Source organism: Acanthisitta chloris, unplaced genomic scaffold (genome assembly GCF_000695815.1).
Source record: "Acanthisitta chloris isolate BGI_N310 unplaced genomic scaffold, ASM69581v1 scaffold9622, whole genome shotgun sequence".
Taxonomy (NCBI): domain Eukaryota; kingdom Metazoa; phylum Chordata; class Aves; order Passeriformes; family Acanthisittidae; genus Acanthisitta; species Acanthisitta chloris.
This window is the reverse complement of record NW_008659943.1, coordinates 2,783-17,349: the sequence shown is the minus strand read 5'-3', so window position 1 is coordinate 17,349 and position 14,567 is coordinate 2,783. Positions and strand designations below refer to the sequence as shown.

The 14,567-nt window shown below is 43.0% G+C and overlaps 1 protein-coding gene across 1 annotated transcript in view; it reads left to right on the top strand.

Annotated features, from left to right (window-relative positions):
- The window catches only part of FGD5 (FYVE, RhoGEF and PH domain containing 5), a 54,244-nt gene extending 40,844 nt beyond the window's left edge, over positions 1-13,400 (top strand). Inside the window, exons 13-21 of the mRNA XM_009069616.1 lie at positions 4,588-4,671; positions 5,644-5,723; positions 6,968-7,067; positions 7,499-7,636; positions 8,655-8,757; positions 9,282-9,412; positions 11,044-11,172; positions 12,523-12,671; positions 13,364-13,400. Coding sequence (XP_009067864.1) covers positions 4,588-4,671; positions 5,644-5,723; positions 6,968-7,067; positions 7,499-7,636; positions 8,655-8,757; positions 9,282-9,412; positions 11,044-11,172; positions 12,523-12,671; positions 13,364-13,400 — 951 coding nt within the window. The remainder of the gene's footprint in view (positions 1-4,587; positions 4,672-5,643; positions 5,724-6,967; positions 7,068-7,498; positions 7,637-8,654; positions 8,758-9,281; positions 9,413-11,043; positions 11,173-12,522; positions 12,672-13,363) is intronic.
- Positions 13,401-14,567: the final 1,167 nt, after the last annotated feature.

Sequence of the window (14,567 nt, the reverse complement as noted above, 5' to 3'; positions counted from 1 at the left end):
CTGCTTTTAACATTAAAGTACTGTTTGCAGAATTTAAAATAAATGGCTTATATGCATGGAATTCATATCTGTTGTGGCCTTGAAGTGCTGACAGCTTTTCACCATGGGATCACTGTAAGGAGAGAGAGCTTATTACAGAAGTCAGACACTTGACATCATTCTTATTTCTCCCTCTAATTATTAATTCTAGTTTGTGCACGATTGGGTGCACAAGCTTTAGGAACAGCATGGTCAACAGGACCAGGAGGTGATTCTGCCCCTGGACTCGGTGCAGGTGAGGCCACACCTTGAATCCTGTGCTCAGTTCTGGGCCCCTCAGCTCAGGAGGGACATTGAGGGGCTGGAGCAGGTCCAGAGAAGAGCAACGAGGCTGGTGAAGGGATTGGAGCACAAGTGCCATGAGGAGAGGCTGAGGGAGCTGGGGGTGTTCAGCCTGGAGAAGAGGAGGCTCAGGGGAGACCTTCTCACCCTCTGCAACTCCCTGACAGGAGGTTGGAGTCAGGTGGGGGGTTGGTCTCTTCTCCCAGGCAACCAGCAGCAGGACAAGAGGGCACAGACTCAAGCTCTGCCAGGGGAGGGTTAGGTTGGCTATTAGGAAGAGATTTTTTTCTAGAGAGAGTGCTCAGGCATTGGAATGTGCTGCCCAGGAAGGTGGTGGATTCACCATCCCTGGAGGTTTTCAAGCTGAGACTGGATGTGGCACTTAGTGCCATGGTCTATCACCATGGTAGGGTTGGACTTGATGATCTTGGAGGTGTTTTCCAACCTGGTTGATCCTATGATTCTTTGCCTCCTCAACCATGTATTGCAGTCATGATGGGATAGGACACACTGCACATTTCTGATGGTTTCCGTGAAAATTCAGACCTTCATGTACTGAAAGTGATGGATTTCACTCAAATCTTCAAAGATGAGATTGCTGCAGTGCTGTTTTATTAAGTCAACATCAACAGACTGTAACAACAGCAACAGACATCAAAATCATGACTTTGTTGCAACCAAGGGAAAATGGCTCTGCCAGAATCTCCTGGAGCTGCTCTCAACAGTGTTCTCAGCAGTAGCAGCTGAAGTCTCTGTCCTTACTGATTTTTCTACTGAAGCACTCACCTTTGCTTAGTATTACAGAAATATTTTGGTGTTGTGGCTAGAGCTGGGATCAAATACCAAGAAGTTGTTACCCTTTTGTCTTCCAGTGTGTTCATAACTGCCACCATAACCACTACTATGGCAAATACTGAAGTGCCACAAACTTAGCTATTGTAACTGATACAGAGAATTTAAAAGGAAGATCAGAAATCAGGTTGGTAATAAACACTGAGAGGAAAGTAATTTACACTTGGGATAAACTTACATAAATTTCAAGTCATTCAAAATGGTTGTATCAGCTTGAAAGTCACAGGTCACAAGAGGCTGAAAGTATTACTGAAATTAGTTTCTGGCACTTGATAATTTAGGAACTATTTTTAATTCCTGGGGAGAGTTCAGTTGCTCAAAGCCAGATGTTAACTGCAAGGAGAGAAGTGTCTCTTGGCAGCTAGAGACACTACAGCAGCCAATGACCCGTTAATAGATGCTCTCAGTATTCAGAAACAGTTTTTTAATTCCTTTCAGCCTTAATATCCTTAATAGCCTGTGGATACATTAAGACAACTAATGCATAGCTATGTCATTGTATTTCCATCTTGGCATGTAGCATGTTTACTGCATTGGTCTTAAGGCCCTACCAACATCTTTTCCTAACAGGCCTGAAAATATCATTCCCTCTGCCAGTGCATCTACCCCAACCCATAACCCACATACTGTCTCAATTCTGCTGCCTGTGGAAGAAAAACCCATCCCAAAACCTCAAGACTAGAATAATCTCCTAAACAGTCTCCTGAAACTCACATTTATTTAAAGCCTTTATCTTCTAAGGACCATAGCGTAATCCTTTGAAGTCACTGGTTTCTATATTAACAAAAAACCCTCAGCCTTTCAGAACTGACTTTTTTTTTGACACTTCCACGTCAGCTGCCACTCAAAAGGATCACCAGAAGCTAACATGTATAGGTGTACTTTGGTATAGCTTTGTCAAAATAAGTCTATTTACCTTAGCAATCCAAAACAGATTTTTACATGAACAGTATTTTCTGAAGTTCTTAGTAGTGAACCTACTCTGACTGAAGCTAAACCAGGACTAGGACCTGGAGAGAATTTCACTGCAAGAGTACACACTGAAGGATAACCCTGAGAATTCAACCCCTGCACATCCCAGGAGATGAGTCCACCAAACTAGAGCTGTAGTTAGAATATGCTATAAAAATCAGGTGTGTGCCAGACTTCTGCTTTGGTGGTGTGTGCACTTGTGCTCTGAACACACATCTGCCCAGAAGGAGCACTGTGTGTTTGCACAGCCCACACAGGCACCAGAGTGTGGAACACACATTTAGGGGCTTTTGATGGGCATATGTTTCTGTGGGTGTACATTGTGTGCATCATGAGGTTCCTGGAGCTGGCTGTTCTATGCAGGCTGATGGTATTGTTGAATCTGGTGTTTCCTGGCAGGATGTTTGGTGAGTTTAGCTGTGCGTCTGTTTCCTGAGTCCAGTCTCTGTTTACAAGGATGTTGGGGCCTCTGTGCAGCACAGTGGGGGCTGCTGATGCTGGCAGACCCCCCAACAGCCCCACAACCACAGCACTGTGCAGCTCAGACACTGCCTCTTATCTCACCCTTCTAAGAATTTCTCTACAAAGGCTGCTTGTGTTGCAAGTGGGGTGCAGGAAGCTGCTATCAAGTGGGAGACTGTTTAATGCTCTAGCTGTCAGGGCTGGAGTATAGGAGGCTGTGGAAAACACAGCTCCAGCACATTCAGGCTGCTCCACTGCCACTCAGGGGATGGTTTATAGCCTCAGCTCACAACTGTTATATTCAAAGAGCTTTAAATTCCACATGACTTAATACTTACTAGGACAAACAGGAGTGCATAGCAGAGAGTTCTTCGTTAAAATACTAGAATTAAATGTTTCCCTATTTCCCACAAAATATTGGCACAGTAAACTCGATTTGATTTTTAAAAGTAGTTAAACTTGAAGTAAAAGTTTTGGGGAAAGTCACTCCAGTGTATTTTGCCTCATTTCAACATGAATCTGCATTTTAAAGGTGCACAGTTAAAGCATTTAAGGCTGATTTGCTGTGGCTCAGACATCTTAGTGAACTAGGTGTGAGTGAACTCATGACCCTAATAAAGGCAACATCCATTTTGCTGTTATGTCCAAGGTGATAAGGATTTAATCCCATGAGTATTGATTCCATGTCATTTTTCTTTAACCATTGTTCCTGTTCTGTAAAAGCTGAACTATGGCCTTTTAAGAAAACATCCAAAAGGCTCCACATTCTGGGTTTTTTTTCAGGCAAACAGATTAGTGAAAACTTTACACCAGCACTTGCAGGTGGTCAGTCAGTACTATGAAGACCCCAACAACTTGAGTCATACAGGATACATTACTTTAGTGCCAAATCATCCTTTCAATTCCTTAGTTTTACACTGCCTTGCAGTCTTTGCTCATACCATCCCAGTGCAGTAATTAAGGGCCTGAGTGAGTTTATACATATCAGTACTGATGAGAAAGGCCTGGCAAAGGCAGCAAGAGAACATGACCTGCTCACAGAAGCAAAGCAAGGAATGCATACACACAGGCATTACTTTGGCAACGTTAAAGCCACTGATAGTGCTACTCCTTTCCTGACCTACTGAGGTCAGGAAAGACCTACAAGGTCCAGCTCTGCTGTTTCATTTATTGGTTTGCTGGCATGAAGGTAAAAGGCTGCAGTAATGTGTATGATGAAGTTACAAACACAGCAGAAAAGATCTGATCCCATTTAGTATGAAGCTGTTTGAAAAAGATGCATTCTGCAAGGGGCTGTGAGAACCATGGAAATATTTAGGGTGTTAAGATTTTTCCTCATACAATGAAGAATGTCTCCCATTTTTTCCCTTCCATCATCTCTGCTGCTGCCCACAGACTCAGCAAAGCTGTCAGATGTCTGGGTGGGTTTTGCTAGCAGCAAAGCACAGTTACTACTCTCAAATACCCAAACCATTCCTCCAGGTTATGGCACTTCTCAGCTCTGCTTCCTCATTTTGCCCAGAAAATGAAGCCTGTAAACCTCAGCCCTATCCCTACCCTCACCACAGCTTCAATGTCAAGGGCACCCCAAGAGAGTCAGACCTGCAGCATCCTGCAGAGTTAGTTGGCACTGCCAGGTACCAAATGCAGAACCTTCCTTCCCAATGTGAGTATGGCACTGCCTTTCAAATAAGCAGCTGTTTCACCCATGCTGGATTAAAAAAAAAAAAAAAAAGCAAGCTGATTCTCTACTTGCTTAGCCATTAGCAACAGTCAGAAATCGTAAGAAATCCAAGTCCTGGATGCAGACTCTCCAGAGTCCTGTGGAAATGCAGGTCTTAATCTAAGTTGTGTGGCTTGGGCCTGTCTTTAGTCACAGTCCCAGCAGTTCATCAAGTTACTGCTTGTTCTGGGTATCCCCCCAGGAGGAGTGGGCAAGCCATATTGCAAATTATTGATTTTGTCTTTCTTTTCATATAGATGAATGATGTTCTGCTGTACACATATCCCCAGAAGGATGGCAAATACCGACTGAAAAACACCTTGGCTGTGTCAGGCATGAAGGTAATGCCTCAGCTGTATTATAGGCTGGAATTAGTTTTATAGTGAGCTGTTAGTGCTTTGCTGGTTTATGTCACACACAGCAGGGGGAAAGAGGGGATGGACCTGTTATCAGGGGATTTCCTTGGCTCATGCAGGAGACAGAAGGAAAAATAATATAAAGCAAATATATAAAAGATTATCTATAAGTCTGTGACTTAACATGACAGCCTTGTTCAGGCTGCGTAAATAATACAAGCCAAAATCAGTCACCATCTGATCATGAAACTGGAAACAAAATTTATTTTGTCCATTCCTCTCCCTGTCTTCAGCCAATAGATGTTTGTTCCCTGTAACATATTCACTAGGGCTTAGTCTGCCTGGTTTTAAACTGCTGGTACTCAAAATTTACATAAGCGTGGTTTTCATGGGCTTGGTAATAAAAACAGATGAAACCATGAAGCTGTTTCTCCTCAGTGGCTGTTGTTGTTAGCAGGCAACTAATTCACTACATGGCAGGAAAAAAAGATTTTAGCTGAGCTGTAGCTTTGTTTGGTTCGGGTTGTTTCCTTTTAAAGAATCTTGCTGCAGACAGGCACTCCTAGAGCTGAAGTGCTTCACTGTACAATGTCTGCATGTCAGAAAAAGTGATTTCTGTTCATTACAGGCAGAGCCAAAATTTTTGCCCAAAATGCTCTGACACTTCTCAGACTAAATATCTCCTAAGCTTGTCATATTAAAATTGAACTGATATCTTCTCCTAATATTTATAAACTGGATTAAATGATTTTTTTCCTTTTGCACCATCACCATACTTAAACAGAGAGCATTTCTTATTACACACCAACACAAAAGAGAAAACCCTACCTGCCCAACTCTTTGCATGGAGATGTGAAACAGATGATTGGGACATCACAGATCCAAATGTATTGAGATTTCTAGGATGTACTGGTTATAGACACTAACTCACGTCCACATTTATGTTCATGTTCCTAGGTCAGTCGCCCAGTGACAGACAAAGCCCAAAACGTCCTGAAGATTGAATGTGATGAATGTTGCCTGACCCTGTCAGCAAGGTACTGTTCCCAAACTGCCACAGCAGAAGGTGCTGCACTCTAGAGTTGTATCTCTAGACTAGTCCAACCAATACCAAAGACTGAACTGAATTTTGCAAAGGCTAATGTTTTTCAGACAAGGGCTTATGCTCACAGTGCAGAGAGATACCAAGTCAAAGATCATCAAGAAAATCTGGCATTTCCTCTCTTTTTGTGCTCTTTTTTTACAACCATAAAAGACAAATTGTTCTCAGATGCCTTGTTTGGTGGTCTTCATGAGGACAGCGTGAGGAAGTCACAGCTGAACAGCAGCTGGCAATGATGCCACTGGTAGTTTTCACAACAAAGTCTAGCAAGTACCTTTAATGTGAGGGGCTGGTATGGTTTGAGGAGGGGAGACCACACCGAGTTGCATTCCCTCCTGTGACTGAGGTTAGGAACAGCTAGAACTGCAGAGTTTCAGATGGGCAGGAAGCACAGTTTGAAGTCAGAGCATAAAAAACCAGCAAACACAGGCAGGAAACCTTAGGGCTGTAACAGAGCGAGTGCATCTGGGAAGTAACAGGCGCTGAGAGCCCTGCTGGCTGGTTTTGGGGATAGCTGGACTGGCAGGGAAGAGCAGAGTGCTCGCTGGTTTGCCTTGTGCAAAGGGAGCATCTAGGGGCCAGTCTGGAGAACTGCTGCCCTCCTGCATAACTGCAGCCACAGGGAATGCAGAGCTCCCTTCCCAGAGTGCTGCCCTGGCCTCTTGCCAGGAGACTGGAGGTGATCTGTGATGGAGCTGGAGCAAAATTAGAGCATTCACATCTCTACCGTGAGTGATAGACATCTGCATTTCCCAACATGCAGATCATTTAGGCGTCCCAGTGTAGAGAGGAGCAAAACATGCTCACTTTGAGCAACCCATGCTAAGTGCTACAGGCATTGGAGTGCCTAAAAGCTAGGGCAGACATGAGTAAACAAGACATTTCCTATTGTCCTATGTGATCTAGGATTGAGGAGCTTATAGCAAAATCAGAGACTATGTTGAAAAATGTTCAGGGCATTCAGTTCCTTCCCACTCACAGTCCTAACTACAGAGCTCCACTAATCATTGCTCTGAGTATGTCCAACAGTCAATTTTGTTCCTGGTCAGAAAATTACCAGTTCAGTGCAGTAGTGGGGAAAAGCAAACATCTGTAAAGGGAAGCTTTCCTCCTCTGATCTGCTAGTTTCAGTCCCTGCTGTGCATGGCATTGACTGCTCTGCTGTATTTCCTTCCACAGCTCCTGCTCAGAACGGGATGACTGGTACAGCTGCATCAGCAGACACATCCCAGATGACTACAAAGCTCACAACACTTCGACCTTCCACAGCAGTGTGGAGGTAAAAGGAAGCCAAGTCTTTCCATGCTTGAAAAGGGAAGGGTGAAGGGAGAGAAAGAGAGGAAAGGAGATAATATGCAGAGCTCCTAGTTGCAGCATATTCTATTTTCATTTAAACCAGTGTGCAAAGATCAAACATCATCACAGCTCAGGGGCCACCTCTGAAATGTTAATCACACTCCATATCCTGTGGTCTTTGCTTAGTTCTTCTGGAGGAAGACTGTTTTGTCCTAAAGGACAAACACTAGCAACTTAATTAAAAATAGCTACAAAATAGATTTTAAAACCCAAAACTAACCATTAGTTACACTAATATCATACCCATAACGAAGTAGTTGCCAGTGCAAAATGAGAGGAGAATAGAGCAGGGCTGTGACTGAGTGGGCTTTGGAAGTGTGGATGCTTCCTCATTTATTCTTATTTGATTTTAAGCTAAGGGAAAGGCTTGGAATACCCCTGGGTGAGAGGCCTCCTACTTTGGTACCTGTGTCCCATGTCATGATGTGCATGAACTGTGGCTGTGACTTCACCCTCACTTTGAGGCGACACCATTGCCATGCCTGTGGGAAGGTAAGAGCTGCAGCAGCTTCTCGGGGGGTTATTCACACCCCTGGGGCACTGACTGCCACTGCTATCACCTCTGCAAATGCACAGCAACATCAAGACCAAAGGTGACTGCTGCAGAGCCTGAGAGGGCTTTGCTACATTAGGCAATGAGGTCTAATCAGTCCAGGAGGAACAGTTGTAAGTATCAAATCAGCTCCCAAAGGCTACTTAGTAGTTAAGGGCTGACAAGATAATTGTTGCTGAGTCCAGCCCTTAAATCTGATACACAAGTAACTCTAGAGGCAAAGAAGCAATAAGCTAAAAACACTAGCTCTGTTCTCCACCAGAGCAGTAGCACATCTGCTCAATGTGCTGTCCCTAAGAACAGCTGGTAAAGTTACCTTCCAGGAAAGTGAAGAAACTCAGTAGTAGAGCATGGTTTGGTCAGTGACCAAAGGGAAAATTTCATCTGTGCTCCACTGAAGAGCTGTTGCCTTTTGCCCTAAAGCTAAGGGGGTCTGTAACTTCTTGGCTTTGTCTTTTTATCCCTGACTCTAGAGATTTGTTTATATACATAAACTTGCAGTCCTGTTTTAAACCACAACTGACTTCTAGCCTGATTTTCTTTTAAATAAAACTACTAGCAATTTTTGCTAGTATAAAAAAGCAGCTACTTTTTTTTTTTCCTAATTCCACAGAGAAAAACCAGTCTGTACCTACATAGGGATTGCAGGAACATTGAGAACATGTTACTAACAAAGCTATGAAAACAGAAGTAATATTAAAATGGTTTTTCTACAATTCACTGGTGGGGAAGGTGCAAATTTCTGGGGAGAAGGACACAGCAGTGGTGTGCAGTCAAAACCAGTGATCAGTTCTGCTTGGCTTACAACAGTGTAAGGCTGCAGCAATCACATCTCAGTCAGCAGACTCTCCCTGACTGCCCACAGCTCCTCTCCCAAGCAGCTCAGAGGATTTGTTTTGTATGTGCATATCTGTAAACTTAAATTATATTTATGTGCATCTCTTCTTGCTGGAACAGATTGTATGTCGAAACTGTTCAAGAAACAAGTACCCCATGAAGTACCTCAAAGATCAAGCAGCCAAAGTCTGTGATAGCTGCTACGTGGAACTTAAGAAAAGAGGTAAAAGCCTTTTTCTTGGCAAAACTGGCAAATCAACTTCCTGCCTGTACAGTGGGGAGGCTTTAGAATCTGCTTACTATTGTGTTTTGTTAAAGAGGATTCCTCACTCCAAGCTCGAGGCACATGCATTGAGGTTCCAGGAGAGCCAGGCTGGATGGTAGCTAAAACTGTTTTAGTGAGCCATAAAACCATGTTTAGCACACTGTTTTTTCAAACTGAAAGAGGGAAAATCTGGGTTAGATATACAGAAGAAATTCTTTACTCAGAGGGTGCTGTGGCACTGGCACAGATTGCCCAGAGAGCCTGTGGCTGTCTCATCCCTGAAAGTGTTCAGGGCCAGGTTGGATGGGGCTTGAAGCAACCAAGGCCGGGGGCTGGAACTGGATGATCTGTAAGGTCCTTCCAACCCAAACCATTCCATGATTCTAAGCCAAGTTCTCTGAGGGCTGCATTAGTGTGTTAGCCTGATGTGTACTGACTCATCCATTTTCCCTTTCCCTTCCTGAATTTTCTTAATCTTGCAGAACGGCCACTAAGCATGAGCTTCCCTCCAACTTCATCCAGATGTTCAAGCAGTGCCTTCTCCTCTGTCTTCCACAATATTAATTACTCATCTTTTAAGAAACAGAAGAAGATCCCTTCAGCTCTCACAGAGGTAGGACCAAGCAAGGAACTGCAGCAAACTGTGCTCATACTCTGCAGCTGTGTCTGTGATCAATACTGTGTGCAGTGGGCTCAGCACATCCTTGGTTTACTCTCATCATGTAGTTATTTAGTTCTGTTTTCCACAATAGTGTTTAAAATACAAAATATTGAGCTCTGAAAATATCACAGAAATGTCTTCAGTTCACTGAGAAACCCAGTCAGAGCTGGGTTAATCTGCTCATCAGCCCGTGAAGGCTTGAAAGGCTAAAATGCCTTCAAGGTGCTGGATAGACAGGGCAGATCACAGACAGTGATGTGTATCAACAGAGCATGACACACTGTGCATAGGTTACTTTTTTAGACAATATCCTTATTCTGAAATCTTACTTGGAATTCCAGAGAAAAAATACCACTTACTTTGGGACTGGATTTATTTAGGGAATAGTCCTTGGCAGTCAGTTCAGGACTATGTATGTTTAATCAGGCACTTCCCTCCAACCCAAACAAAACTATTTCAAATGAAATATGAAAACCTTGATCCTACCAATGTAAAAACATTCCCACCAGTTTCAGTGGGGCCACAATTTCTCCAGCTTCGTTAGTTTTCTTTCCAGGACCAAGGTGCCAATCATGCTGATGTATTCCAGGCAGCTAAGCTGCCCATGAACTCTGGCATAGTGAGGTACTCCCATTTCCTGCAGGTATTTCTCATTGTGTTAAACAGGCTAGAGTGCAAACGTCTTGCTGAACTCACTAAACACTCAAGACACTGGAATTTCTTGAGGTCTGTTTGTGAAACTGTGCCAAAGATAGAAGCAAGTAACGCAAGCACAGAGTGAATACTGAAAGAGCCAGTGGGCAGAGTTTCAGCCCTAGGAGGAGAAAGCATTGCCTTGCTATCCACAGGGAGGCAGCAAGTGTTTAGTAACATCAGCTATCCCACAGTACTGTTACTACACTCCTAGAACATTTCTGTTCTGCAGCAAAACACTGCTATGTTAATGCTCAGTCTTCTGTCACTGCTACAAAAGCTGGTTTTGAATCTCAGCCCTTTGTTTCTAAACCCAATACCATTACAGTTCACTGCTGTAACTAATGATGTACACTGCAATCTATGTGGATGTGTATAGTTCCATCTACTCTAAATCTGGATTTTTTTTTAAGAACATTTAGCACTTAGATCTCCAAATATTACTGTAAGGGGGCAAATCTCAGAAGTATTATTTCACAAATGAACCCAAATCATCATCAAGTAATTAAATTAATACATAACCATAGCAAAGCCCTAAGTCTACCCACATCTTAACAGTGTTCAGTCACAAGACTGTAATTTGCTTTTGAAATACAAAAAGCCCAGACCTGGGAAAAGGGGCAGGTTTGGCTTTTCAGAACACAACTGTAAACCTACTGACCTCAATAATAACTCAACTGTGTATTGGCCATCAGAGTTACTGAGAACTAAGTTTAAATATTCAAGCAGTTAAGAAGAACTGTAATACCATGCTTATATTTTTTTGTATCAATACTTTTAATGGTCTACTTGTGGTTTCACCTGGTTGTCTGGTGGGATGCAAACATGCATACTTAGAAGGAGAAAAGCCTTTGCTCTTACAAGTTCTGATTTCTCCCATCCTGCTCCAGGTGGCAGCCTCAGGAGAGGGAGCTACCATCAGTGGTTACCTCAGCAGATGTAAGGGAGGCAAAAGACACTGGAAGAAACGTTGGTTTGTTATCAAGGGCAAAGTCCTCTACACCTACCTAGCAAACGAGGTACTGTGCAATCTGACTCAATGTCTTCATTTCCTATCCAAGGTCCCTTTGTTGCTCCCTACAGGCAGCACCAGCCCATGGGAAAGGTGTAAATGGTAGTTCTCATAACTGCTTTCCTTCTGAGACCTGGTCCTGACAGACTGAGTCCCTGAGGACCCCAACCACAGCCCCAGCAGGACCTTGGCAGCCCTCAAACACTGCCCTGCATTTTCTGGCTTTGTGTTATTATACACTGCCAATGACTGGGAACCTCAGACTACATACTCACACCTAAAGACTTCAGGGTCCTTTGGCATTCTCTGAACACTTGGTAACTGCCAGGTATTTGGTGGATGGATGGTGCTGTGACCCATTTCTGGAGGAGAGGGGAATCTTGGAGTTTTGCAAGTACAGATAAGACATACTTGGTTCATTCATACAGATAAGTTCATACTTGGCAATTAAGACCATTAGCATCAAATTCTGTATCCAACACACCTTACCTCAGCTAACCTTAAAAGTGATAATTTCTGGCTCAACAACAGGGAAAAAAAAGCAACAATAGCTAATTACACTTTGCATTCCCAGTTTGTAATTCATCTTCTAAAAGCAGTGGCAAAGGTAAAGCAACAATAGCTAATTACACTTTGCACTCCCAGTTTGTAATTTATCTTCTAAAAGCAGTGGCAAAGGTTACACACATATAATCACTACCTAAACACAGTGACCAAACTGCAGTTGGATTGAGGCTTATTGTTCTCTTTAACTTGTAAGAGCTGTGTTTGGCAAGCAAAATTCATGGATGTTTCTTGGGAGTAAATTACCAATTAATTGCATTTGCCAGCCAGGAAATTTCCAGGCAGATTTAGAGAGCCAGTGTTCTGTTTGAGAAAGAGCAGCGTCCTGAAAGTCACTCATGCTGTGAAAGGGAAATGACAAGGTACCAAAAGGACCACTAGTTGCACCCAGCAGATAAAAATGATTGAAAGGAACACAATTGGGAGTGAGTCTCAGGCTTTACACAACTGCTGCTGTCCTGTCCCATACTCCCAGTAATCTCCTGTTTGCCTCCTGGACCATATGTCAAGGACAGCCCCCAAAGGAATGGCTATTCACCCCTCATGTGGATTATCATGAACAGCTAAACTGTCAGGGGTGGTGTTCAGGTCCAGGACTCAGCCTAGCTAAAAATGTGCAGCACACAGGCACTGCTCCTGTTTAGGTAAGAGCCACCAGTCCAGCAGGTCACTCACACTGCTGCTTTTGCAGCCATCACAGAGGGGTTGGGTCATGATTTGGTTTTCAGAAAAAGCCCTCCAACTGTTACAAGCCTTCCCTCTGAACTGGGGATTGATGATTCTTTGCTTTCAGGACAAAGTTGCTACAGAAAGTTTGCCTTTGCTGGGTTTCACCATTGCCCCAGACAAGGAGGAAGGAAGTACGGACTCAGTTTTTCATCTCTACCACAAGCAGACTCTCTTTTACAGCTTCAGAGCAGAGGACAACAACTCAGCACAGAGGTATGGGGACAGACTCCCACACATAAGGATTATTTATGTAGGGTGTTTCCCTCTGCTTCACTTCAGAATGCCTTCATAACACAAGCAACTAACAGCTCTGAGAGTGCTGATTAAGCCAAATTGCATGTGACTGGCCTGGGTGGCTTTAAAAATCTACCTGGTGCTTTTCAGTTCCTTGAAGAAGGAAAATTTGCTCCCTCATATAGGTAAAGACTCAAGAGTCACGCCAAGAAGTCTGTCAAAAGTGATCACTGTACAGAAACTTTGCTGATTTATATATGCTCATTATCCATCTTTTAGTTCCCTCCACAGCAAATAATGTTTTCAGTTTCCCATGCTAATGCTACTGCTTCCAATAGTCACAAAAGTGATAAGAATGATGCCAGCTCCTTGAGACACACAGGAAAGGAAATCAGTGTTTATAGGAGGGTTTGTTGCTTTCAAACATACATCAGTGATTTCATCCTTCCTGTTCTAAGACAGCACTTGTACTATCTTTGAGATTCTATGATAAATTACTAGTCAAGATTGCACTAGAAAGAAGGACTCCCAGTACTCAGCTCCCTGCTTTAATCACAAAACTAAGGCTCCTGATTCGGGCTGGGGTGGAAAATACTGTCTTCTTCAGGCTTTACCTTCTTACAATGCATACAATTTTATATGTACCACTTTTTGTCTCCTCTCCTTTTTAGGTGGATTGAAGCCATGGAAGAAGCATCCATATTATAGCAGCTATCACTCAATGAACTTGGAATATATTCTCAGATTTCTATCCATTCCCAACAAGCCTCTTCTGACTCACAAAACTGAACAGTGTATTTCAGGCCCACTGGCCACACACACTGGATTTGAACTGTTTCCAGATTGCTCTTTTTGCTTCCTTCTTCTTAACATCCACATGGATGCAAATGAAAACTTCAAAATAGAGAATACTTACTGTGATCTTTATGTTTCTGCAAGTTCAGCCTGTACTATAAGCTTCTCCTCTGATCCCACAGTAAACTAAGTCTCACATCAGGACCAGAAAACACATGGAAATACTGACTACAGTATGTAACAGGCTCAGTTTTACTTACTCTAGAGCAGTATTGTCTTTCATTGGGTCATTTTGATGTCTGCCATGACATGAGAAACAATGTAGTGAACAACAAAAGATCATTTAAAGCACTTTATCATTTTTATTGAGCTACAGCTTCATTTTTCTTCATGTTTCTAAGGAGTTCTGTGGCCTGATTTATTACTCCCCCATTAACAGGTGCCAGCATGAAATTATGCCCCACAATGCTAAATTGCTCCCACAGAAAATGAAGGGACAACACACTCAGTTTACCTGGTGTACCAACATTTCAGTGGCTATGATCCAAGAGAATTACTTACTATCAATACATAATTTTACCCAGATCACTGTATAATTTGTTAAAGGGCCTAGTTTCCTATCCCTGCAGTACTCTGAAATGCACTCCAGTAGCTCTACAGATCCAGACTTTGATTTCTATCACTCCTCCCTCGATACTGCATCAGATTCAAACCCAAAGAGTATTGTTAATTTATTATAAAACTACAGACAGTTTTTATTTAACACTAGCCTACGTAGTAGTCTTAAGATTTTTATCAGCTATTTAAATAGTCTGTCTTTATTTTCAAAGTTCCTATTGTTTCTGCTGTTCTCGTTACAAAAAAACATTATCAAAAGTTGGATCCACAGAACCAGAACAAGTGTTTGAAATATGCTGGGTGGGCTGAAATGCACTTGTCTGACCTGGCTGTGCTTTGGAACTCCTGTGGCTACACCATGCTGCCCTGCAGGGCTGGATTCTCAGAGCCCAGCTGTGTCTGCTGCCAGAGATGCTGCTCTATACCAGCAGAAGAAACATCTCTGCAGTCTGGGGGTCTGCT